Source organism: Microtus ochrogaster, chromosome 15 (assembly GCF_000317375.1).
Source record: "Microtus ochrogaster isolate Prairie Vole_2 chromosome 15, MicOch1.0, whole genome shotgun sequence".
Classification (NCBI taxonomy): Eukaryota; Metazoa; Chordata; class Mammalia; order Rodentia; family Cricetidae; genus Microtus; species Microtus ochrogaster.
In genome coordinates, this window is record NC_022017.1 from 14,703,415 (window position 1) to 14,729,484 (window position 26,070).

General features: G+C 52.5%; 1 protein-coding gene across 1 annotated transcript; it reads right to left on the reverse strand.

Annotated features, from left to right (window-relative positions):
* Positions 1-1,426: 1,426 nt before the first annotated feature.
* Pick1 (protein interacting with PRKCA 1) lies at positions 1,427-19,209 on the reverse strand. The gene is made up of 13 exons (XM_005354206.2): positions 19,012-19,209; positions 18,750-18,847; positions 17,615-17,726; positions 12,070-12,198; positions 10,771-10,837; positions 9,639-9,728; positions 6,266-6,319; positions 5,897-5,959; positions 5,090-5,223; positions 4,743-4,835; positions 3,645-3,695; positions 2,577-2,721; positions 1,427-2,170 (listed from the first exon to the last, which is right to left on the reverse strand). The coding sequence occupies exons 2-13, from the start codon at positions 18,788-18,790 to the stop codon at positions 1,899-1,901; spliced, it is 1,251 nt and encodes a 416-aa protein (XP_005354263.1). The 5' UTR covers positions 18,791-18,847; positions 19,012-19,209; the 3' UTR covers positions 1,427-1,898.
* Positions 19,210-26,070: the final 6,861 nt, after the last annotated feature.

Below are 26,070 nucleotides of genomic sequence, written 5' to 3' on the forward strand. Positions count from 1 at the left end.
CACCCCTTAGAGGACATTCTAGTGACCCATCACTTTTAGTCAGAGCACTGCTCCTGACAACACAGCTTTGTGTTCATCAGTGGCCCTGGCACCTGCTCTCTACCATAGGGACTTGTGAGCCATGACCTCTCTCAACCGGAGAGGTGTACTCTAACCCATGTGAGGGTCTTCCTGTCTCATTCTTCTAGCTAGGAGACCTCAACTGAGTTTCTACCACAAATAGTCCCTTCCCACCTACTGGTCCCAGCTGGGCCTCATTTCCACCCAAGGTTTGGGGAACCCAGGCAAGGCTCAGGTGCTTACGCTCACCTATGGCTCCCAGACTCCAGAAGGGACAGCATTTTATCTAAGCATTTTCCTGAGAGTGCCTTCTTGACCAAACACTGTTCTAAGCCCTTTATGTTAGCTTACTGTTTCTCCTAAACCCAATGAAGTAGAACTTATCCACACTTCAGGCAGGGAAACATGCATCAGGAGGGCAGAAATCAGCCCTGGGTTGCACAGAGGCCATTAGTGGGTCCAGAGCTGTGGTTTGTTTGGTTGTTGTTGATGCAGGGTTTCTCTAGCTGTCCTGGAACTCACTTCATAGACCAGGCTGGCCTTGAACTCACAGAAATCCACTTGCCTCTGCTTCTCGAGTGCTGGGATTAAAGACATGTGTCACCATGCCTGCCTTCAAGCTGTAGGCTTTGATCTGTGCCCATGACCATCAACTGATGTCTCCTGAGAGATGCAGTGTGACCGGACAGCTGCTGGGTCCCATGTGGGTGGACAGTGACAGGCCATCTCCCTCCACCTCCAGTGCCTACCTGAGAATTCTACCTGGTTTCTGCAGGTAGACTGGTGACTGCAGAGCTCAAAGCCACAAGCAAAGGTGCTTTTCCACTTTGGACCTTGCACCTTCCTTGCCCGTTCTCAAGACGGCCACATCCCCTGTCCTAACGGGCATTGCAGAGTAAAAGAGCTGTAGGAGTGCACCACACCCAGTTAGGCAGAGCTGCCGCCAGGCAGACTACTGCCTAAGGGCAGCGGCATCTCCCTAGCGCCCCCTGCGCCCTGAACTCAGCAGGCACTCCTGGAGTAGTCTTCCCCAGCAGCGAGTGTCTCACAAAGGTTTACTTCACAACCAGCAACACAGAGGGTTGAAGGGAGAGTGCTCAATGATGCTGGAAGAGGGGAGCAGGTGACAGTCAGGCTTTGGGACCTGCAGACTCAAGCTCAGGCCCCACTGTTCTCATGGACGGTCCTGAGCCTCTCAATCCCAGATGCTACAGGAGCAAGAAAGCTGCTCCTGCAGGTGCTGCAAGAGATGAGTGATGGACACAGAGAGAACTGCCTAAGCCTGTGCCCCAGCTCCCTCATGACCAGAAGGCAGCTGAGATCTGGTTGCAGAGGGTCTGAGCCATTGCAAGGAGCTTGTCCATTCTGTCTGGGTTTCTGTTTATTCAATACAGGCCCAGCATTCAGTCCTTGAGGCTAAGTCAGGAACAAATAAATATAGGCTGCCAAGGTGTGCATGTGGACTCAAGGGGCCGGCCTCATATGCTGGCCCCAGCCTCGTATGTCCACCCAGCTCCTGTTCCCTGCAGGCTTGGCACCACCGAGGTACTCACAGGGACAGGTCCTGCGCTCTGCCTGCTCCAGCCCCTCCTCTTTTCTGTCCAAGGCCCAGCTCTCCCTCCGGTTGGGAGGTGGGAAGGAAGGATGGAGGCCAGAGTCCAGGTCCCAGGCTGTAGCCTGGATTCACTGTGCGAGGACAGAGGAGCAGGGAGGCAGGCGCCCCGAGCCAGCAGGCTTTTATGCGCCACTACCCGCCTTCGCTGTCCTACAGTGGCCCCGCCCCGCTCCCGCTGCGGTCCTCCCAATGCCCTGCCCCCCAGGTTCACTTGGGGGGGCACTCAGGAGTCACACCAGCTTCCGCCCTTGTCCATGGGCCCAGTGGCCCCATGTGCATCCTTGGACACTTCCCTAGCTGCCCCATCCTCCTCATCCTCGTCCTCATCCTCTCCATCAGTGAAGCCACCCTGGGCAGGGCCATAGGCTAGAGTGGTGTGTGCCAGGTCCACCTCAATGGGGAAGACGTCGGCGTCCCGCAGCACTGCATAGCAGTCGTTGTAGTACTTGGACATGGTGGACACGAAGCGCTGCAGCTGGAACACGATGTCCTGGACTGGGGCAGAAGGTGAACAGACAGGCCCAGTGGCTATGGCTGCCTCCTTAGGGAAGATCTAGAGCTGGCCTGTCCTTCCTGCTGGGACACTTACTGGGGCCCCTGGTCTTAGGATGGGTGGAAAGGGACATAGCCAAAGGCTTCCTGGCCCTGCCTAGTTGGCCATCTAGTCCTCCAAACTCCTAGCCCAGGAAACAGAGAAGGCTGCCTGAGTGAGTGGGTCAGGGACCCAAGCCCTGGCCTCAACCCAGCCAGGTTCTGGGTGGACTCCTACCAAGACCTGGTCCTGGGGCCTCAGGGAGACTACCCTCTCTAGGCCCCATCTCTGATCCAGAGAGAGAATGGCACCCACCCTGGGGCTAAGTGCCGGGTAAGGGGTAGTGCATAGGCCTCTAGTGCCCCTTACCATGCTTCTGGTCCAGCAGCTCCATTTTCTCCAGCACATCCTTGCGCATCTGGGAGAACCGGGCTCGAGCCTCCTGGCGGCAGCGCAGGATCAGGCGGTACTCATAATTGCCTGTGCTCACTCGGTATAGGGGCTCTCCTAGGGCCTGCAGCAGGCAAGCCTGTCAGCTCTCTTGGGTGGATCTGGGCCTCCCAGGGACAGATGGGGCTGGAAGGCTGCAGGGCTGGTCCAGCTCATAGCTGTACCACAGTGGCCCTTCAGATGCCAGTGACAGAAGCTCAAAACAGTAACTTAAGAGGGAGAAGTATCAACCACAGAAACACAAACACAGCTCACATGAAATAAATATTGGTCAAAAAATGGACCCTGACTGCAAACAAGTCACAAACTAGAAACAAAAGCAATGAAAAACCACCAGGGGCCGGAGAGTGGCTTGGTGGTTAAGAGTCCTCGCTGTTCTCAGAGGCTGAGCTCAGTTCCCAGCACCCACGACTGTCTGTCATTTCTGACCTCCACAGACGCCAGCCATGCAAAGGGACACACACCTTTAATCCCAGCACTTGGGAGGCAGAAATCCAGGTAGGTGGATCTCTGTGAGTTAGAGGCCAGCCTGGTCTACATGAGCTAGTGCCAGCACAGGGTCCAAAGCTACAGAGAAAACCTGTCTCAATCCTCCCCCCCAAAAAAACAAACAAAACAAAAAAAGCAAATGGACACACATACACACACACACGTAAAACACTCATGTATATAAAAACAAAAGACAATTTTTTTAAAAAAACCAAAGCATAGCTCAGAAGTGAAATCAGTAAGCTTTTTTCTATAGGAGCCTCACAACCTTGGGGTACCTGGTCTAGAGAGTACTGGGGAGTCAGCCACTTCATGACAAACTAGCTGGTACTCCAAGCCAGAGGAGCTGGTAGGATGGGCTGGCAGCCCCAAACTCTAGGAACTAAGACCCCAGGATGCCCGACACACTCAATACTCTGGCAGACCTAGAACCCTCTGAAGGGGCAGTGTGGGCACCCCAAGCCCTCCCGACATCAGTGGGGCCCCTTGGGTACTCACGATGCAGCTGTATTCCTCATCGTCCATCTCCTTCACCTTCAGACAGTAGGACTGTGTGGGGTGGAATGGAGGAGGCCAGGAAGTCACTGGCCAAGCTTCCTGGACTCCCACCCTCACGATTCAGCTCCCCTACCATGCCTCCCTGTGCCCTCAGGTCACCTGGGAACCTGGACACACCAAGAGAACTGCAGCCATACAGGTCACCTAGCTCTGGACCACCTGGGAAAGGCTGGAAGCAGATACAGACAGAGGTCCAGGAAAGGGGTAGCAGAGGGATGAGGCACTCCCCTGGGGCTGCAGGCCTGAAGGTTTGAGAAATCCAAAAGCAGCTCTGGGGATTGGAGGGTGAGGCTCAGCGGTACAGTACTTGCCTTGCATGCATAAGGGCTCTATCTCCAGAAGAACAAAGATTCAAAACCAAAAAGTACTGTGTGGTGGTGCTGGCCAAGCAAAGGAGCTTAGGAGGGAGCTTCTTGAAGACATGCTGTGCACAGTCCTGTCAAGGCTCTGAGAAGTGCCCTAGCAAAAGCCTGAATACTTAACAGTTCATTCTCTTGGCTTCTTTGACAATCTGATTATCATTTAGGACTCCAAATGTCCTTTGAAGTATCCCAGACCTAGTCTGAGCCGCTGCTAAGGAGCTCAGGGAGTCCCAAGGAGCAGAAATGACAGAGAATGAGCGCTTTCCTGCTCCCAGGTTCTAGGTAGCTCCGAGCTCCCCTGGTGTGGAAATGCAGAGTCTAGGCTGCTTCTGATGCATCAGGCCTTCAATCCCAAACTCCTGACTCAACAGAGATCTGACCCCATTCTGCCTGCCAGGGCATGGCTACTAGCCTCAGGGCTGGCCTCCAGGGAGGGTGCACTGCGGCTGGCCAGACACTGAGCACACTCACCAGGGACTCGAACTTCACACCCAGACACTGCAGACCCTCACCAAGTACTTGAACTTCACACCCAGACACTGCAGACCCTCAACAGGTACTTGAACTTCACACCCAGACACTGCAGACCCTCACCAGGTACTTGAACTTCACACCCAGACACTGCAGACCCTCACCAGGTACTTGAACTTCACACTCAGACACTGCAGACACTCACCAGGTACTCGAACTTCACATCCAGGTATTTTTTGATGGTGAGGCGCGTATCAGGGATGGCTTTATTGAGGTACGTGTTCAGGTCTGTCAGCATCTAAGAGGTTGGGTGACAAACGGCACAGATATGTCAAGGGTAGAAGACTATGTCAGGACAAGGGCACATTGTGACCCAGCAGTCTTGAGGTCAACAGGAATGCAGGAAGGAACAGTTACTGATGGCTGGCTGGCCACAGCGGTGACCAAGCTAGTGTCTGCATCCAGCATCTGACTCCAGCCCAGAACCCCTCCTGTGCTAAACTGTCCCTCCTGCTCTGGCCAGCGGGGCATGCTGCACTCTGAGGGACCCACCGGTTTGATGGTTTTCAGGAGCCGAATGCCAAACTTCTCAATGCTGCGGTGTGCATCAGCAAACTTCACGAATGCCTCACTTGCTGCTGGCTGCGGCTCCCGCACCCCAATCACAGAGAACACGTCCCCAAAGGCTGCATGACAAGTTTGCCTTGAAGCCCCCACTTGACCCCCTAATGGAGAAGCCAGGGGCTTGCTGGGCAGCAGGACAGGGGCATGATGAACAGAAAGCCCAGGTCTGCTCGAAGGGTCTACATTCGAAGGAGGTACATCTTCAAGAGGCCTGGACCATACTCCCCAGGAGCTGCATCCTCATTCTGAGCTTAGGCTCTTTGGGGAGCTAGCTTTTGTCCCCCCAACCGACCAGAAAAGGCTAAGTGAAAATCTACAGTGGTCACGCCAGGCGAGAGCAGAGTGCCAGGCTGAGAATCTGGACCCCTGGGTTCAAATGCCAGCTATCCAACCTTGAGCCCTGGGCACACTTCCTGTCTGGGCTTCATTTCCTTGCCAGTTAATGGGTTGTGTCTTTCCTGCCCACATGGAACTGAAGAGACCTCATGAAGAGACGCTGCCGGCACTGTAAGTAGCAGCAAGGTGCGTGGCATCCTCCAAAGGCCAGCTGGACCAGATGCTCCATGGTCATTGCCACCCAGTGTGAGGCTGGAGGTCAGAGCTAGGTGTTGGCCTTGGCATAGGGATGAAAAGGGCCCCAGAGAGGAACCTAACCACACCTCACTGTTTGGGGTTACTGAGCCCTGAGAGACAGGGGTTTGCAGGGTCACATGGCATGTCTGGGGATGCCATTACCCCGGTGTGTCTGTGACAGCTCATAAAAGGCGCGTAGGAGATTCTTGGTGTGTTCCGTCATCCCTGTGGGAAGAGACCCAAGTGACAGAAGATGGAGACAGAAATCAGGGATCACATTGGCCCCCCAGCCTCACATTCCACCTGAGGTCTTCACTGGGCATTAGGTCCCCAGGCTTTTCCCCAAGGCCTGGGAATGGAGGCTGAGTTGGCCCTCTATGCAGATCCCATGTGACAGGCAGCTGGGATTATGTATGACAGCCTCCTAGGGGATCTCTCTGGGTGGGTAGGAATTTGGAAGGACGCCTACATCCACTCTCTAGGACAGGGTCCCCAGGGCAGAGCAGCAGCAGGCACTTGGTGGCTACCTACCTTTGTACAGCTCGGCAGTGCGCTCCAGCTCCTCCAGCCGCTTTACTAGCCCGTCTGTGGAGGTCAAGAACAGGGAGGGTAACAACCCAGCCCAGTCCACACTGGAGAGGGAAGGGTAGCCCCCTGAGCCTCTACCAAAAACAGAAGGTTTAGGGTAGAGTATGGGCCCCAGGCCTTACTTGTCAACTCCCCAGAAAACATTGAGAGGCAAGAGTCAGGCAGAGCTGGCTCAGGACCCATGTCAGGAGCCTCCCTCCACCTACCACCGGCTGGGCCAATCCAGGGGCTGATGGCCTTTTCAATATAGGATCTTCCCTAAGTCATGAGTGTATGAGGGTGAGGCCAGACTCAAGGGTAGCTTCCCATAGGCCCAGAAAGCAAACCCTGGGCCAGCAGCCAAGGCTCCCCACACAGCAGTTAGAGGGGAGAAAGGCCTTTTGGCCATGGCCAGGTGGCTGAGGCGACTGCTCACGACTGGCTGGAGTTCGGGGAAAGAGACCCGGGAGGGCTTGGAGGAAGGTCTTACATTAGAAGAATTTGCTGATCACAGCCAAAAGCCAAACAGACATAGACTAAGTACCCACTTATCTCCCCAGCTTGCCAAATTCACTTGACCCCTTGCTGCCAGAGTACACAATAAAAGCCCAGAGTCCCTCTCAGACTAACTGAGCTAAGCTGAGGAAGACAGAGACCAGACCAGCTGTCTGGGAGGAGCAGAGACCAGACAAGCTGCCTAAAGAGCCTTGGACCAACTGAGCACCTGGAAAGGATACTCTCCAACCTGTCGAGCTGCCTGCAGGCTGTGCAGTGCACTCCAGGGTCCCAGCTTTGTGGGCTGTCACTCATGCTGAGGTGGGCCTTGGTGATGTAGTTGTCTCTGAGTCACTTATGCTCTTGTAGGAACCTCTCAGAGATTCACCAAGGTAGACTTGGGTGATAGCTGTATCTGGTCTGCTGTGGGCTCCCTATCTGGAATAAGTAGACATGCGCATTGCAGCTCCTCAAGTAAAGTTTCGTCACCAGTTCGGCTACCACCCAGGCCCACAGCCAGGCCTTGGGTTGGCCCACCCTAGCATCGACCTGATCTAGGACCTTCTAGAGCTCATGGAAGAACTGGTCCTGTGGAACAATACCCACAGGATCTCCAAGACTTGCGGCGGCCACAGGATATCCCAGAGAAGTTCTGGTGAAGCTCCACTGATGATGGTGTGCCAGACACCAGAGGCCTTGTGCTAGACCAGTGACTTACTGCAATGAACACTTGCCAGTAAAGCTGACAGAACAAAGGGGCATACCATATGCCACACCAAAGCCCCCAATGCCACCAGGACGAGTGGAGAGGTGTGGAGAGGCGGGAAAGGAGGAGAAGCAAAGAGATCATTCTGTTGTTGTTTTGGGTTTTTTTGTTTGTTTGCTTTGTTTTGTTTTCTTTTGGGGGGGCACAGCAGGTGTGAAAGGAAGATATGGGGGTGAGCAGAATTGGGGTACATGATGTGAAACTCCCAAAGAATCAATAAAGAATTAAAAAAAAGTAGGACTCTTAGCTTCTTCGCTAGCACCATGTCTGCCTGCACTACGCCATGTCCCACCATCATGATGATGGACTAAACCTCTGAAACTGTAAGCCAGCCCCAATTAAATGTTTTCCTTAATCAGGAAAAAAAAAAAGAGGTGGACTGGAGAGATGGCTCAGCGCTTAAGAGCACTGCCTGCTCTTCCAGAGGTCCTGAGTTCATTTCCCAGCAACCACAAGGTGGCTCACAACCATCTGTAATGAGATCTGGCACCCTCTTTTGGCCTGCAGGCGTACATGCAGGCAGAACCGTATATACATAACAAACAAATCTTTAAGAAAAAGAAAAAACAGTTTTGTCACACAATACCACATTAGGTCCAGGGAGTGACTGTGGTAAAACCAAGACTCAGGTCATGCCCTTGGACTCCAGGTCCAGCAGAAGAGCTCAGCCAGTAGGCAGTGACCAGAAGAGATTGGGGCAGGGGGTAAGGGAACAACAGCCACCTCAGCTCCACAGGGGCTGGGGCTAGAAATGGGAGGAGGCTGACAGGAGGGTAGAAAGCATTACAGACATAGATTTGGGAGTGCAGGGAGCATGGACCTCCTTGGCTTCCCAACTCTGATCTGTCCCCACCTTTCATGAGAGGGGAACCCTGACCAAGCTTGAGAAAACCTGCAGCCACACAAAGTCACCCTGCTATGAGCTAGCACACTGAACGCTCCCTGACAGCCCGTGGCCCTTCTACAGCCTGCACCTGTGGGCAGGGACCACTCAGCCTATTCTACAGAGGAAGCTGAGTGATAGGCAACTTGCCTGGAGTCATAGAGCCACGCCTAAGCAAGCACAGCCCGGCTCCCCTGGCCTTGGTGTGTTGGCTCAGGCAGGGGCTTTTGAGCAGGAGGGGAGGGACACGGCACACACGGAGGAGACTTCTCTCTGGACAGGAGAGCTGGCTGTGTGGGGGCTGTGAGTGGGAGAATCGGGGGAGGGTGGACACCTTAGAAGTCTTCAGGAGGCTGTGGGTCACCGAAGCCTCCAGGTCCTAGCTCCCTGGAACACGAGCACATGGCCAGCAGGCACAGTTGTTTTTAGCTGGGTCATGGGACATCATAACAGCTTCAATTTAGAAATCCTATTTACAGCCAGGGAAATTGCAAGGTTCGGGGAAACAACAACCAGTTCTAATTCCATCTCAATGCATGGTGACTACAGTAACAAGGATTTATAGGCACCATGGGGCTGAAAATAGCAGCCGCCACTTTGTACCCCATTTGGAACACGCTCAGGCCCCACCCCCACTCTCCCAGCCAATGAAGCCCGTGTGCCCAGCTGAGCCCACGGTTTCCATGGGTATTTTTGTCCTCCCCGAGTACACGCATAGCACTGCTATTATAAGCATAGGCTGGCGATGGCAGGAGCAGGAGCACGGGTTCTATTGGCCTCCTGGGGAGACATCCAGTGCGTGCGTCTGCTGTGTGTAAAGCGCCCGCACATGGCTTCTCTGAGCACTGGCAAAGAAGTGGTGACAAGGGTGGCAGCGCCACCTCCTGGTCAAGGGCAGGACTGAGGAGGACAGCACAGGAGCAGGACAAGTGTGGCTGGGCAAGGAGCATGCTGACAGTGGGGTGGGACTCAGCCTGGCCAGGCATCCAAGCTGGAAGGACCTGTCCTCCCAAGTCTGTCCCCTCCCCACCGCCAGGCAGTGACCTAAAAGCCCACAGCTGACAGTTATAGTAGCTCTTGGAGGGTAGAAGAGGACCCCAGGGATACAAAGGTGTGCCTTGGCTGTCCACATTGAGGCAGGGAAGTTAGCTTGATGGACAGCTGACCATCAGGCTGGCGGGAGGAGGACTCACCATTGCACAGGATGGCACGGCTCAGACCCAGGGCATCAGCTGTGCCCGAACTCATGTTCTCCACTAGCCGGTGCTTGACTTTCTTCAACACTGGGGCAAGAGAGAAGGGGCCAATGAGTGTGCTGCTGACCAGGCCATCTAGGCCTGAGCCCCATCACAACTGCAGGCTGTGCCAGCGGATGGAGAAAACTGGCCTGGGGCTTGGTGTCTGGAGCAGTCAGGAAGCAGGAGCGGTCAGGAAGCAGCGGCTCTCGGCAGTATATGTCCTGGGCTACCTGTCCTACTCAGCTCCATCTTGGAGGAGCCATACAGGTAAACACGGAGTGCTTGGCACAAAGTGAGACCTGCTATCTGCCAGTGGTGTCTCTGAGGGCACAGAGCTTGTCCATGCTAAGCAGTGGCTGACAGCCCAGACAGAGGGGGCCCTGTCCCTTCTCCCTTCCAGGCAGCATGTGAGATGACATGTGCCAAGGCAAGGCTCTGAAGGTGGGTTCTGATTACATCACAGTAGTAGGCACCATTAAGTGTCACTGGCTGGTCACTGCATATAACCAGCTAAGGTCTTGGAAGGGCTCAAGAACAAGAATGTTAGACCAGGTGTGATGGCACACACCTTTAATCCCAGTACTTGGTAGGCAGAGGCAGGAGGATCTCTGAGTTAGATGCCAGCCTGGTCTACAGTGCTACTTAGATAAACACCTGGTGAGCTCATTTGCCCTTAGTCTCTGTCCTAACAGGCTGTGGGCTGTGGTGAGCACGGGCTGATCTGGGGGTTCTGCCAAGAGACTGCCAAGTCTCTTGTGCCTTATACTTTGTCGCGTGCTTGATCCAGAAGAAGTGGCAGCTAACTATTGCTGTCTCAAGGCTGCTACAGAAGCAAGATCCTGCCCTTCCAGACAGACAACCTGCCAAATAGCCACCCATAAGGCCCAGTTTGCACCCTAGACTTTCTAGAAGTACACTACAGGAAAGGCCATGACACACAGGCCAAGGTCTGGCAGTGGGAGGTGTAAAACACAGGGTAGTGAGAATGCAGGGCCAGGGGCCTGGGAATGGCTACTGCCAGCCATTCTGCCAGCTTGGACAGAAAAAGCCAGAGCCCATGGCACATGGCTGCTCTGGCCTGGCTTACCAATGTCCAGGGACATGCCCTGCTTAGGGTCCGCCTGCAGCTTGTTGTAATGGATGGTCACCTCCCCCTGCAAGAGCAGCACAGACACAATTAGGACAGTGGTTGCCAGCTCCAGGCCCTCCCAGAGATTATTTTTTGCACGTCTGCACTAGAACACCAACAAGAAGAAGCAGGATTTCTCAGGGACTCCAGTCCTTCGTGAGGACTAAATACCAAGGTGACTCAGGAACAGGACCATGGGAGACCAGGGTAGTTTTTGTCTGAGTGGAAGGGGACAGTGGGGCTGAAGAGATGGCTCAGTTCTCAGCACACACATGGTGGTTCACAACCATCTGTAACTCCAATGCCCTCTTCTGACTGCCAAGGGCACAAAGCACAAATGTGATGTACATACATACTTGCAGTCAAAATGTATATAAAATAAATTAATCCAATAAAAAAGTATTTTTTTTTAAGGCAGGGGATAGGAGGAGCTGGTCCGGGAGCCTTGGAGGATAGCGACAGGAAGGGAAAGGCACTGACTGGGGCTGGGGGCCTGAGGCGCTGCCCCAAGTCTACATAAGCTGGGCCCACCCTTGACTCTGGGACTGCCTGTCATCTGTGGTTTTGCACTCTTCATGCGGCTCGCTCACTGGCTTTCCCAAAGGTCTCCAATGGCTCAACTGCAGGGGAACAGCAAGATGGCCATGCTTGTTTTGACAGTGACAAGGACACTAGATCAAGGAAGGCTCTCAGTGGAACATCTGGGGTGGGGAACTAGCAGGAGGGGAAGGGTGTGGGCTACATCTGGCCAGGAGATGCCTGAGCTTAGGGTTCTTTGCTGCCTGAAGTTCCTGGGGAATTTGGGAAGCAGTCTCCACAACAAAACTCTAGGGCAAACATGGCCCAGCTGTGGTCACTAGGATTCACTGACACAGGGAGGTCACTGTTGGCATCTAGCTGCCTCTGCAGTTCCAACCAGGGACATCATAGTTTATCTTAGTGTTTAGAACTTCTGGAAGCTTAGAGGGGCTCAGAATAAGTCCCAAGAATTCTTAGCATTTACTGACAGTCCAAGGGGCCCAGGAGATAGAATTATATCCCTCATATTGCTATAAAGAAGTAGGCAGTGACCCCTAAGCCTGGTAGGACCCTGGCAGACTGGGTGGCTCAGCAGGGACCTGACAGCCCCTGCCTCACACTCTGGAGCAAGCTTCCAGCTGCTCCCTCAGTGGTCTAGCTGATCCTGCAAGGGTCCAGCTGCTCCCGCAGGGACCGGCTGTTCCCACAGGGGTCCAGCTGCTCCTGCAGTGGTCTTACCTTCACCTCCTGGATCATCTTCGCCACCTCTACTTTGGTTTTTCCTTTGATTGACCTGCCATTGACCCCGGTGATCTCATCACCAGCCGCCACCGTGCCATCCAAGGCTGCAGGTGTGTTGTCAAATACCTGCGGATGTGTAGGAAGTGGAGGACAATGGGATGGGCCTGGAACCTCAGCAGGCCCTCTCTCTACCTCAGGCAGTGCCAAGAAGACAAGAGGAAAACTCCCCATTCTTGAGAAGACAGACTGTGACTCCCAACAGGTCAGATTCTTTCTCTATATAGGAAATAACAGGGGCCCTTAAAGCCCTCGCACCTGTTCCTTAGTGTCACCACCTTCCATGGCTTTTCCAACAATGCTGCTCAGCAGCCAAAAGCACTTCTCAATTCCAACAGCTACTTTGGTCTTCAAAGAACAGGCCAGGGATGCTCTGAGCAAGGGTCCTATGCCTGTGAGTCCTTGTCCCAAGCTAACCCCTTTACCAGGACTTGTGCTCACTGGCTGTGAGGTGGCCTTCTGTCAGATGAGCTGTTTAGTGGTGACAGTGAGAAGACAGCTGTCTACAAGGCACACACAGACACAGGGGCACACAGATGGAGGAGCACAAACTGGACCGGAGAGTAACTACAGAGATACCACACTCTCAAGGAAAATCTGAGGGAACCAAGAGAGCCCAGGAGAGTCAACAGTTTTGTGTTCTAGTTGGATTGGCTAGGACAGGTTTTCAGATTCCTGTTCATGCCCAGAAACTCAGACATGGACTTTCAGGTTTGAGAGAGAAATTTCATGGTGACTGAGGGATGGCTTATTACAATAAACTGAGTAATTGACTACAAAAAACCCCCATCAGTCTGGAGAAAGCACCCATGGCAAGAACTGAGACACTTAACTCAATATTTTGAGTTAAAAGGAGACTACAATACAATGAACTCTAACATCACACTAGGCAAAGTAAATCCCCAGTTCTGCTTACAAGAGTCCCTAGAATAGTCAAAGCCACAGAGACAGCGAGGAACATGGAAGCCGTAGGGACTGAGGAGAGGGAGTCAGCGAAGAGCTCTGGACTGGACAGTGGTGATGGCTGCACCACATTGCGAATATATTTTAATGCCGCCTAAGAATGGTTAAGAGAGTAAATTTTGTGGTATGTGTATTTGTGACAACTGGAGAACAAGGGAGACAGTAAGGACCTTACAGGGCAGGATGCCATCAGAGAATAACATAGGAGACCCTCATCTACTGGAGAGGCCACAGAATCCGCTTTCCGAGGACCTAGCACCAGCACGAACGGCTGCTGCCTGCAGCTGTCTCCCTGACACCTCAGGTGCAGGAACGACCAGCTCCACAAGGCTTGACAGGTAAGAATAAGCACACATAAGTAAAGATCCCCGAAAGAAATGGGACACTGTGCTGGTGGCAGTGGATAACGAGGTGACATCATCAAACTTCTAACTAAATCCAGTGAGATGCTCAGTAGAAAAGGGGGCTTGCTACCAAGCCTGGTGAGCCGAGTGCAAACCCTAGGACTTACATGGCAGAAGGATAATCGACTTCCACATGCCACACTTCAGCCTCTGCACATGCGCCATGACGCAGGAGCCCCCCCCCACCAAATAAGTGGGTTTTAAAAATCTTTATTGATGAATGGATTTTTGATACAGGATCTCTCTACATAACCCTGAACTCACAATCTGCCTGCTTCTGCTTGCCTATTGCTGGATTAAAGGTGTGGGTCACCAAGTCCAACCTTAAAGTCTTTATTTATTTAAAAAATAAAAATTAGGGAATGTAAACTGGGTAATGATGGTGCCCGCCTTTAATCCCAACACTAGGGAGGTAGGGGCAGATGGATCTCTGTGAGTTCAAGGCCAGCCTGGTCTACAAACAAGTTCCAGGACAGTCAGGGCTACATAGAGAAACCCTGTCTTGAAAAACTAAAAACAAATAAAATTAAGGGCTGGGAAGATGACTTGGGGTTAAGAGCACTTGCACTTGCAGAGGACCCGAGTTCAGTACCCAGCACCCATACTGTGACTCCAGCTCCAAGGGATCTGATGCCCTCTTCTGACCTCCGTGGGCACCAGGCGAGCATGTGGTGCACAGACATACATGCAGGAAAAGCATTCACACACATAAAATATATAAATCTAAAAAATGAACATTTTTCAAAAGTTCTGATTGAAACTTACTCAAACCTAGCATTAATTTTAGTGATGGAGATGGAGCCAGAGCTCAGTCACTCTAGTTGTGTCCCCTAGCACTGAGCCAGCAGAGCCCTTTGACCTTTACTCCTGAACTTGAGCTCAAGCTAAACGCTGAGGACTAAGGGAGCAACACTGAAGGAAGTCTCTAGAATGTGCACTGCCCATCTGCCCATCCTCAGAAAGCCAGCGGACATGTTCCATCCCGATGGAAACGGAAGCCACAAAGGGGACCCTGGGACTGGGAATGAAGAGCAGAGGTCCCCAGGGTTAGATGAAGACAGATGAAAGTCTGAACAAAGAGGGGGAAGACGACTGTGGAAAGTCTGGGAAAGCAAGAGGATTGCACAGGGGCAAATAGCAGGAAATACCAAAGAAAGGAGAGGCTCTGCTCAGAAAGAAGTACAGGCTGAGCATGGCCGCACGTGTCTCAAAGTCGAGCACTTGACGGAGAAGCTGGAGGATCAGTGGGTTCAAGGCCAGCTTCAGCTACAGGGGAAATTAGAGGCCAGCCTAGGCTACATGAGATCCTGTCTCAAAAAAAGAAAAAAGAAAAAAGTCACCAATTCAAGACTAAGGGAGGTGGTTCAGCAGTTAAGGACATTGGCCACTCTTCCAGAGGACCTGGGTTTGAATCCCAGTACCCACATGGTGGCTCACAACTGTCTGTAACTCCAGTTCCAGGGCACTCAATGCCCTCTTCTGGCCTCCACAGTCACCAGGCACGGATGTGGTACACAGGCACACATGCAGGCAAAACATTCACACACATAAAAAATTAGCAAATAAAAGAAAGGAAGGAAGACACCAGCTCATCAGAAAGTTCAACACAAGCGTTCAGAAGGGTGGGACTTGTTTCTGTCCCTTCTCTATCCTCTTGGTCTCCAGAGCTGGCCAGGGATTTGGAAAATGTTTCCCGAACGTTGAGGTGGTGTTAATACTGCGTCAAGGCAGTGTCTGTGATGGGAAGATGGATAAGAGGGAGATCTGTGGCTTTAGAAGAGAGCTGAACTTGCCGGGCGGTGGTGGTGCACGCCTTTAGTCCCAGCACTCGGGAGGCAGAGGGAGGTAGAGATCTCTGTGAGTTTGAGGCCAGCCTGGTCTACAGAGTGAGTTCTAGGACAGGCCCTAAAGCTACACAGAAACCCCTTCTTGAAGAAAAAAGAAGATATCTGAACTCTTTATCTCCTGAACCAAGAACAAGGGATCAATCAAGAAAATGAGCAGCAAAACCAGGAGGGATAGAGAGGTGATTCAGCAATTAAGAGTGCAGCCTGTTCTTGCAGAAGACCCAAGTTCAGTTCCCAGCCCTCATGTCAAGCAGCTTAGCTTCAGAGGGACCTGACACCTGTTCTGCATGGACATCTACACGCAAGTGCGTGCATGCGTGCACACACGCACACAACTAAAAGCAATAATAAAAAAAAAAGCAAAGCAGGAGGAGCTGTATCTGCTGCAGCAACTGAAGGGGAGGGTGAGAAGAGGGTGGGAACTGCTGGTGACACGGGCCTCTGTGCACTCGACTCGCTATAAACGAACAAAGCAAACCTCATGTTATGATGCAGTTTGTTCAAACAAACCCGCCCTTCAGGTCCAGAACAGATGGGCCGGGGGAGTGGCCCTGAGGCTGAGAAGGCACGAGGTCAGCAGGGACCTGAGAAAGGTCTCCCTCAGTCTCCTGGGGCAGAGGAGACAAATCACCCTCGAAGGCAGAGGTAAGAGCGGATGATCCTCCCTGAGGCCTACTCTGCTGGGTGTCCCACCAGGAGACAGTCTGGATCCTTCTAAGGACACAGAAATGTAACTGACTGGTCACCGCAGTGGACAGATCACCAGGGCAGCTTCCTCAGGAAAACCATGAAGTCGCTCCCCTAACACCAGCACAGCAGCTGGGAAAGGCACAGCTGCTGGAGAACCACTGCACCTGTGTCTCGGTGAAGCCACATAAGGGCCTGCCCCTGGACTTTGCCGTTCTGCTGCATTTTCACAAGAACTCAAAGACACTTGTGCTTACATATTTTACTTCATTCATGTACTTGGTTTTGTTTCTTTTGAAACAGGGTCTCATGAAGCCCAGTACACTTATTTAATTTTAAAAATTTCATGCGTATGTGTGTGAACATATGCATGCAGGGACTGGAGGTGGCAGAAGTCGGCATCAGAGCCCATGGAACTTGAGTTATAGGTGGCTGTGAACTGCCTGATATCAGTGCTGGGAACCAAACCTTGGTTACACAGTTTAAACCCTCATTTTCCAGATGAGAAAACTGAGACCCGGCGTGGATAAGAAACTCACTGGTATCTGGGGATAGACTCGTGAGTCTCGGGCTGCTACTTTGTTTGTTTGCTGACACTAGATCTCGAGTAGCCCACGTCGGCCTCAAACTCATTCACTGTGTAGCCGAGCGTGACTGAGAGCGGCTGATCCTCCCTGCCTCCACCCCTCAAGTGCAGGGTTACAGGTGTAGGCTGCCACACCCAGCAAGGACATTATTATCTCGTAGCCTTCCTACTTCAGTTGGCAAGCAGGCTCACTAGAGATTGGTACTGAATGTCTGTTACATGTTAAGACACTGGCCAGCACCGACTTCGGTCAGACACACATGGTATAAGGCCAAGAGTCTGCCAGATAGCCAGATCAGAACCTGCTGCACGCGAAGAACAGATGGAAACGGAAGAGGCACAGGGACAGGCCCATTAGAGCGGTGGCCGGTCTTGCAAAGAACAGAGCTCAGAAACGAGGAGGACCAAGGAGATGCCTCAGCAGGTCGAGTGCTAACTATGCTAACCTGATGGCCGATTTCAAGCTTGGGATCTTACAGTAGAAAACTGACTAACAGGATTGTCCTTTGACCTCTGTATGTTTGCCACACATGAGGGCACCCATACTCATATACACACACATCAAACACACATAAAAATGCAAACACCAATCGTAAAATTGTAAAGAATCGAGACAGACAGACCTTTGTGTGTGTGTGTGTGTGTGTGCGTGTGCTGGGCTGGTCTGCCACTCTGCTTCCATTATTCAGGAATCAACTTTTTTTTTTGACTCATGTCTGTCTGTGGCCTGGAACTCACCTATTAGTCTAAACTGGCTGGGCAGTGAAGCCCAGCATCCCCGTCTCCATCTCCCCAGCACTGTGGTGACAAGCGCATACTGCCACATCAGTGCTTGTCTCTCCAGCCTGTGCGGCACACACTCTCCCGACTGAGCCATCTCCCAGCTCTGCAGCCAGGCTTTCTGAGTGGAGAAATGAACCTCTTTCTGTCACACACAAGAAAGGAGGCGACTTGTTCCACTCAGGACCCTGGTCCCACCTCCAAAGTGCACCTCATACCTGGACAATATAGAGGCAGGGACAGTACTGGGCCCCTCCTCCAATGCTTATCCCAATCAGGTTCTGAGCATCCTTCTGCAGGGTGACCTTCCCAGGCACAGTGGGGATTCCTCTGGAAATAGAAGCGAGCGAAGGTGAATTCTGGAGAAAGGGTGACTGGAAGGAGCAGGCGACACAAAGTAGCCTCTGCCTCCCTCAGCCAGAAAGAGCACAAGACATGCTCAAGAGTCGTGCAGCAGAAGGGCCGGAGCCCAGATCTGCCACGGTCTGCCCTGGGACTCAGGTCAGGCATTTCCTCTGCTTCTGTTCCTTCACCCAGAAAACAAAATGAGGCTCCCTGATACAAGAAAAGGGCACGGAAGGCTCTCCCCATCCTCGCCAGAGCGGGCAGTGCCAAGGAAACAAACGCGTAAATTCAGCCAGGCCCCATCCTTTTCCCCTTCTAAGGCACATCCAGGACATCATAGCCAGTTGTCCAACCATCCTCCAGCCATGTCCCAGTTATACTGCTCAGTTACCAGCCAGCATTCACGATCAGTGAGCTTAGGTGTGTCTCGTGGTGAACAGGCTCAGGTGTCAGCTTGGTTACTGAAGACCGATCACTAGCAACTAAGGGCTGCTCAGCCCTTACAAAGGACTAACACACAAGGCCATGAGATCTACTCCTCACTCTGGGAGTACTTTCTAAAGGTCAGCCAGATCTAATTTATGAAAGTCTACCTTACTGATCATCTATGCTGGGGAGGAAGGTTGGTGATGTTCCCATGCAGCCTTTGCAAGCAAGCTGGCTCTGCTGCCACCTTTGGAACACCTTCCCAGACCACCCCAGGAGGACCACTCCGCCTGCTGTGCTGTGGATGGATCATGCACACATGGCCTGAATCATTATTATCCGTTAGCCTATCACACACACATACAAATACACACACTCACACACTCACACACACATACACAAACACACACACACACACACACACACACACACACACACACACACACACACACGAACCTACTCGAATGTCCAGACCTATTTCTGCTTCCATACCCTGAGAAGTAAAAGTGTGTGGCTAGGACACCCAAGGACAAGAGGGACCTGGGTCCTCAGCTCCCAGATCTTGAGGAAGAAAATACTCACAATTTATCCTCCTCGATGTCATAGTCTAAGTCTGCAAACATGGTGCCGAGAGTTGGGGCCGACTGGCTAACTGCCCAGCTCGGGAGGGGAATGGGAAACTGGGTTTGAGAGAGAAAAGAACACGGGGCTTCAGGGAACTGAAGTGCCCAGACGCCAGTACCAAGCTCCCACTCCTCCCTCCTTCGGGACTGCAGGCCTCTAGTCCTCCCCACTGGACTGGGGTAGGGAGCCTAAGGCTGGAAGGGAGGCAGGTGATTCTTACTTGGTACAGAGGAGGACCCCAGGCCAGGGCGAAGGGCTCGGATTCCAGAGTCCGCCCCACGGTCTCCAGACCCTTGGGAGCCGCTTCGGTCGCTCACCAAGAGATTCGGTCCCACAGCCGGGCCTGGGCCAGGACGGCACCTGCACCCACCTGCCGTTCCACCTGGCGGCGACCGCGACTGTCACGTCACTTCCGGTACAACGCGGAAGTCCCGCCTCTCGCTTTGGGTATTTGCCCCAATCCCTGCAGGCAACCTCTCTTTCTCTCTCTCCGCTCCCAGCCTCTCTGAACCAGGAAAAAGAACAAGTGTTGGTGGAAGTTCGCTGTTAATGTGAAAAAACGGGAAAGGAAGGAAAGGTCTAAACATGTTGGCGGACCCCGCCCTAAGCCGCGCCACCATCTTGGGGAGGGAAGGGCTCTTCCCGGCTTCCTTAGCGGCACTCTGGGGACCACTTAGGCCCGGCGGTTGCCAGGGCAACAGAAGCATCCTGGGAACGGCGAAGTTCAGTGAACTGCAAACCTCGCGTTCACATTTTCAGTACCACTTCCGAAGGAAAGCCTGTGATTCCCCTACCACCGAGCGTCAGGACTGGAAGGTTCCCGCAAGATTTCAGTCTCAGAAAGAAATTAAGTACCTGAGAGAGGCCGTAACTTTGTTCGGAGATGCTTTACAGTTGATGTAAGAACCAGACCTTGGTCCTGAAACCCCTACCGCCAGTTTGGGGTCCTTTGAACATTTGAGCTAAATTAGAGCCACGAGAGGTAAATTCAGTGGGCTTTTAAAGGGCAGATTTGGTTCGTCTTTCCTGCATGTACCCCGGTTTCCCCACAAACATACTATTAGCGTTCAGTAAACGTTTCTGAGGTGTTTTGACAAAAGATCCCTCACACTGAACCTCCTTCCTTAGTCCTGACGGCCCTGGAGACCTAATAAAGGTACAGCCCCCATGTCCCTGAGGCTCAACAAACAGCATCAAAGCTTCCCAGCTTGGGAGGCCAATCTCATCTGCCCACCGAAGCCTGCTGCCGGTGATCATGTTAAATAAGTTTGCTGGAGGAGAACGGCCCTGCTAGGACCAGAGTTGGTGCCCACCTCATCCAAGCAGAGTGGAGCCAGTGTCCTTATCCAGCTGTAAGGGGGTGCATCGAAGAGGCAGGGGGTCCTTGTGCTCACAGGCAAGCACTAGGGGAGCCGGGAATGTTAAACACGCAGGGCTGTTTCTTCAAAGGGAGAGATGTACAACCCGTTTTCTGCCCAGAAGGCTGGGAACGGAGGTGGTTAATTGCTTGGTGACCTTTGCACCATGTGCATGGCTGAGACCACACTGGACACCTCCCCAGACCCTTATCTTGAGCTTGTTTTCTCAGTTAATCTGTCGAAGGCATCTCTACAGAAGACATCCCTTGTACTTTACAGTTCCGGTGGGGTCATGCCTCGGGCTTTGATGTGCACGTGGCTGAGTTAATCATCACCCAGAAACTTTACCGAATTGTGCTGTGCTCACATATGCCAAAAATAAACTCAGGGGCAGACCCCAAAAGTTTGCACCAACACCAGCCATTGAGTCACTCATTCAAGATGTTGAACCCAAACTGCCTGGATTGATACTGCTCTGTTCAGAGGCCGTGGTGTTCACAGAGCCCCCTGCCAGGGTATGGGATAACTATCCACCTGTCCTATGGAAGTCTTCCCATTGCTTACAGGGGGCCCGAGCTGAGTCTCAGCATGTGTGTTGAATGCCACCATAGCAGCCACCTTCCCCTGTGTCCACACTCTGCAGCTCGGGTCACTGTCAGAAGCCTGGCTCATCTTCACCCCATGTAAGCGGAACAAGTTCTGGCAGCTACCCTGTACAAGTGGGGAATGGGCTCGAAGAGGCACCTTTCCCTTTTCGCACACGGTCGGTCGCAGGAGTGGTTTCACCACCTCACCAAGCGCTGTCTTCAAGGCTGGTGGTTTGTTTTTGAGATAAGATCTCCTGAAGCCCAAGGTCACTACCTGAGAAAGGCCTGAAAGTCCCACCCTCCTGCCTTCCATCCTCAGCGCTGCTTGCCCAGTTGAGATGGAGCCAGGGATCCAACTTGGGGCTTCCTCAGCCTTTCTCCCCGACACAACCCTAGTTCATACCCAGGCTCGGCCATCTGATAGCAGGGAATTGGGGGCAAGTCACTGACACACATCTGGCTGCGTGTAAAATGCTTGTAGAAACTGACATGGTTCTCTATGGGACCGGGAGATGATCAGGGTGGCCTCAGAAGGTCCAGAGGGCTGGACATCTTCAAGGAGAAGTGACCAGGACGGCAGTAGTGGCCGGATGCTGGAGTCATAGGCCAATGTTGGGTGCTGAACTGGGCTCAATGAAACAGCATCCTCCAGCCTAGAATTTGCATCAAATCCACCTTTCCAGCCCCCAGATGAACAGCGGAAGTCCAAGCCCCACCATTCATTTCACTGGGAACCTTAGGCAGTCGCCATTTTCCTGCATGCCTTGGCTGCAGAGCGACCGTCCTCCCAAGACAGCCATACAGGCGGGTGAAATGCGAATGTGTTTTTGTGAGTGAGCTCTGCCACACAGATAGCAGAGGCTGCACGTTGCTTCACAGGAAAGCAGTGCAGTCAACCTTTTCAAAGGGTGGTGCTGACCATGCCTCCGGTGGTCCTTACTGCTCTTATGCTTCTGTGTGTGGCTCATCTGGGACGTGTCCTGAATTCAGATCTCTGGGCTCTTCTCGGACCTGCAGAGGGATCCTGTAGGATGCATTGGCACAATTCTGTGAGTGTTGTCTAAAGATGTCAGAGGCCCAGAATGCCGAGTCTAAATACCAGGCAGGGCTGTTGAAGGCACCAACACTCCTTAACAGGTGCCTTCCCATCTCTGTAGAGCAGGGTGCTATGTGGGTCCAGAGGAATGCTCTAACCAGGGCAGGCTTCCTGGAGGAGGAGCTGTCTACAGGAGGTGCTCTGTGCCAGCAGAGGAAGAGAAGAGGATAAAGATGTCTAGAGGCAGGCTGGGATGTCTGACTTCAGAGAATCCATGTGGTAGGAGAGATAGACAGTTGGGAATGGTGTCTCATGAGAGCACAGGGCGAGCTCCGCATGCACAGTGCTTAGCAGAGACCTCCTAGGGACGTCTAGGCCCCTCATCAAGGGCCGCTGGGCTCCTGAGGTTTAAACCAGAGCAAGGATAACCACTCATTTCAGGCCCCGCCTTCCAGTTTATTCCCCCATGTACAGGCCCCTTTCCCCATTCTCTCCAAACATACTGACCTCTCTTCTATCTCAGTCATGCCACTTAAAGCTTGCAGCTATGTGCAAGCTATAGCCCCATTCTAGGCCTTGGTCCGCCAAGATTGCACTTCTGTGGTTCCCTGCTTGAGATTCAATCCCCAGAGCTACTTACCGCCACACATCCTTTTCCCGAGGACGTGCTGCCACCTAGTGGCTAATTTCAGTACTGCCTCAAATAGGCATCACCAGGGTCAGCCTACTGACACAGGGCTGACTGCAAAGCCTGAGAGTCTGCAGTATATGCACAATGGTGAGGCGGGTCATTAGAATGCCAGGCTGTGCCTGACCCTGTAGCCCTGAGCTGCTGCTGTGCCCAGCACAAGGCCTACATGGCATGGAAGGGTCACTGTGAAGGTCAAGAAGTCAAGGGTGGGTCGGACCCACTCACTCATTCCTAACTTCATTTATAAATATTTATTGAGCACTTGCCAAGTGCAGCCAAGAGGACAGTGAAAGAGACAGTGGAGCCTGCTGCTGACAAGTTCTTAAGAGCAAGTGGGAATGGCAGGCGAGATGGGAGAAAATCAGCGAATTCCAAGATGAACATGGTGGAGTAGGTGACCGGCTCTATTCAAACGGTCTCTGGGGAGATGCTGGAGATGCCAGTGAGGGGGCAGCTGGCAGAGACCCCAGCAGAGACCCTTGGGTTAATTGCACATCAACACCTTTTGGGGGGTGACATGAAATGACTCAGGGGGCCAGCAGTGCCATTGTGTGTTCATACGAGGGAGTGTGCAGTTGGTGTATCTATCTGCTTACTGACCAGCTCTCTCTCTCTGCTACCTTCTACCATATTGTAAGCTCCCAGAGCCTGGAGCCTAGCCCAATCAACCATCCTCCAACTCCTAGCACAGTGGCAAGCATGTGACTGGCATTCCACAAAGGTCTGTTTGGCTAAATGAGTAACTGTCCTGATCCCACCACTTTGGCAACCCTTTCTGCTCAGCCACTGCCTTCAGTAAGCTGACTAGGCCAGCGGTGGGATGTATACCTCAGAGGGGACCGGAGTCCCTCCAACCACTGGCCAAGCTCAGCATGCAAAGGCTGACCTCTGACTCGCCCCTGCCCTCTGTACCCCCACCCAGCACTCTGCCCTCTGGGTTAGGTCAGTGATGAAAGCCATGGCAGCCTGGGGGCGGGGAGTAGAGAGACAGTGTCTGATTGTTCCCCAAGCCTACTGGTCACTGAGGACTAGGTCTCAGACCGTCCCTCCCTTCCTCTCCCTTCCTCTGTGTCCTTCCTCCCTCTTCCTTCCTGCTCTCTCCCTGCCTCTTCCAAATTCTAGTGGGAAGTTATTACCCCTGCAGATGCTCGGCACCCCACAGTGCACCAGAGATTCAGAATCAGCCATCTGGCTTGGGGTCCTCTTTGGAAAGAGCCTAGGACTGAAGCCAGAAGACCTCGGGCTGTGACCTCGAGTGACATAGCTTGGGATGCTCAAGTGAGTGCAGCCACACAAGAAGGCTCCAGGAATGACAGGTGGAGATGGATGGGAAGAGTTCCTTGTCAGTGTCCTGCAGTGTCCCCCGGGTGCAGCCTTGTGCTAGCCCCTCAGTCTCAGGTCCAGCTGTGCTGCAGGGAGCCCTGAAGTGGCACCCTAGGCTAAGGCTGGGTGCTCAGCAGGCAAGGCTCCACTCCTCTGCTTGGTGTCCGGGGCTCTTGCTGGTCCCCGTGATTGTACTGAACTGAATGTAGAGGCAGTCATGAAGAAGGGGGTATCTTGACTCGCCTTGTGAGTTACTGGCTGCCTCTGGGCATTGATTTGGGTCTTTCCCTTTTCTTTTTTTTTCTCTCTCTCTCTTCATTTGTTTGTTTGCTTGCTTTGTTTTTGTTTTTTTGAGACAGGGTTTCTCTGTGTAGCCCTGGCTGTCGTGGAGCTCACTCTGTAGACCAGGCTGGCCTCAAACTCACAGAGATCCCTCTGCCTCTGCCTCCTGAGTGCTTGGATTAAAGGTGTGCCCCACCACCACCTAGCTCTCTCTCATTCCTTAAGGAAAAGTCTCAAACATGCCCAGTTTTAAAAAATAGCCAGGAAGCCAGGTTTCATCAATGACTCCTCTTACACCCTTACATCAGTCACCCCGTCAGCTCTGTGCTCCTCCCCTATAGGGACACCTTTTTTAAAAATTATTTTTAACTATGCATATGGGGGGAGAGGTATGTGGGCACAAGTGCAGATGCCCTTGGAGGCCAGAGCCTCAGATCCTCTGGACCTGAAGTTCCAGACTCTTGCTCAACATAGGTTCTGAGAACCAAACTCCAGTCCTCTGCGAGAGCAGTGTGTGCTTTTAATTGCCTAGCCATCTCCCCAGTCCTGGTTTGGTTTGGTTATGATGACAAGGTCTCACATAGGCCAGACTGGTCTAGAACTCTCCATAGAGCCAAGGATAGCCTCCTATCACCATCTCCCAAGCCCTTTGATGACAGGCAGGCGGCCTCGGATCTGGTCTGTGTGGTGCTGGGGATGGAGATGCACCTGCCTCTGCCTCCTGAGTGCTGGCATTAAAGGTATGTGCCACCACCGCCCGGCTTTATTGCCATTTTTTTAGACTTGGGTTCTGGGAACTTGGGCACAGCAAGCAATTTACTGATCGGCCATCTTCTCAGCCCAACCAAGGTCTCATGGTATAGCCCCGTTCAGCCTGGAGCTCGCAGAGTCTCATCTGCCTCTGCCTCCCCTAGTGCTGAGATCAAAGGCGTGGGACTACCGTGCCAGACTCCAGCATTCACTTGTAAACCTCTCCAGCTACTTTCCCAACCTGCAAACCGCTCCGTGGTTCTGTGCACGCATTTCTCTCGACAAATACTTGGGATGCTATCACTGAGTCCTGCAGTAAGTACAGTTTATTATCTTTCTTACTTCCAAATTTTTTAATGTGGTGTGTGTGTGTGTGTGTGTGTGTGTGTGTGTGTGTGCAGGGCTCACTCATGGAGGTCAGGGAATCATGTTAAGGAATAGGATCTCTCCTTCCACCATGGGACCCAGGGATCACATTCAGGTTCTCGAGCTTATGTGGCAAGCGCTGTTATCCACTGAGCCCTCTCACCCACCCCAAGGTTTTAATTTTTTAAAAGAAACCACTAAACAATTTTTTCAGTAACACTGTAAATCCTTTATTATATTTATTATGTTATTATAAGTAGAAGGTTTTTTAAAATCATATTTTTTAGACTCAGCCAGGCTGACAGACATCTATAATCCCCATTCTCAGGAGGTTGAGGCAGGAGGATTATGAATGTGAAGTCACTCTGGACTACATAGTAAAAACCCTATTTAGCCAGGTGGTGGTGGCACATGCCTTTAATCCCAGCACTCAGGAGGCAGAGACAGGTGGATCTCTGTGACTTTGAGGCCAGCCTGGGCTACAAAGTGAGTTCCAGGACAGGCACCAAAGCTACACAGAGAAACCCTGTCTCAACACTCCCCCCCCCAAAAAAAAACCTATTTCAAAATAATAAACCAGCTTGGCGGTGGTGCATGCCTTTAATCCCAGCACTCAGGAAGCAGAGGCAGGTGGATCTTTGTGTGTTCTAGGATAGCCAGAACTACATAGTAAGACCCTGTCTTTAAAAAAATCCTACAAGGGGCTGGAGAGATGGCTTAGAGGTTAAGAGCACTGGCTGCTCTTCCAGAGGTCCTGAGTTCAAAGTTCAATTCCCAGCAACTACATGGTGGCTCACAACCATCTGTACTGAGATCTGGCGCCCTCCTCTGGCGTGTGGGCATACATCAAGGCAGAATGTTGTATACATAATAAATAAATAAATCT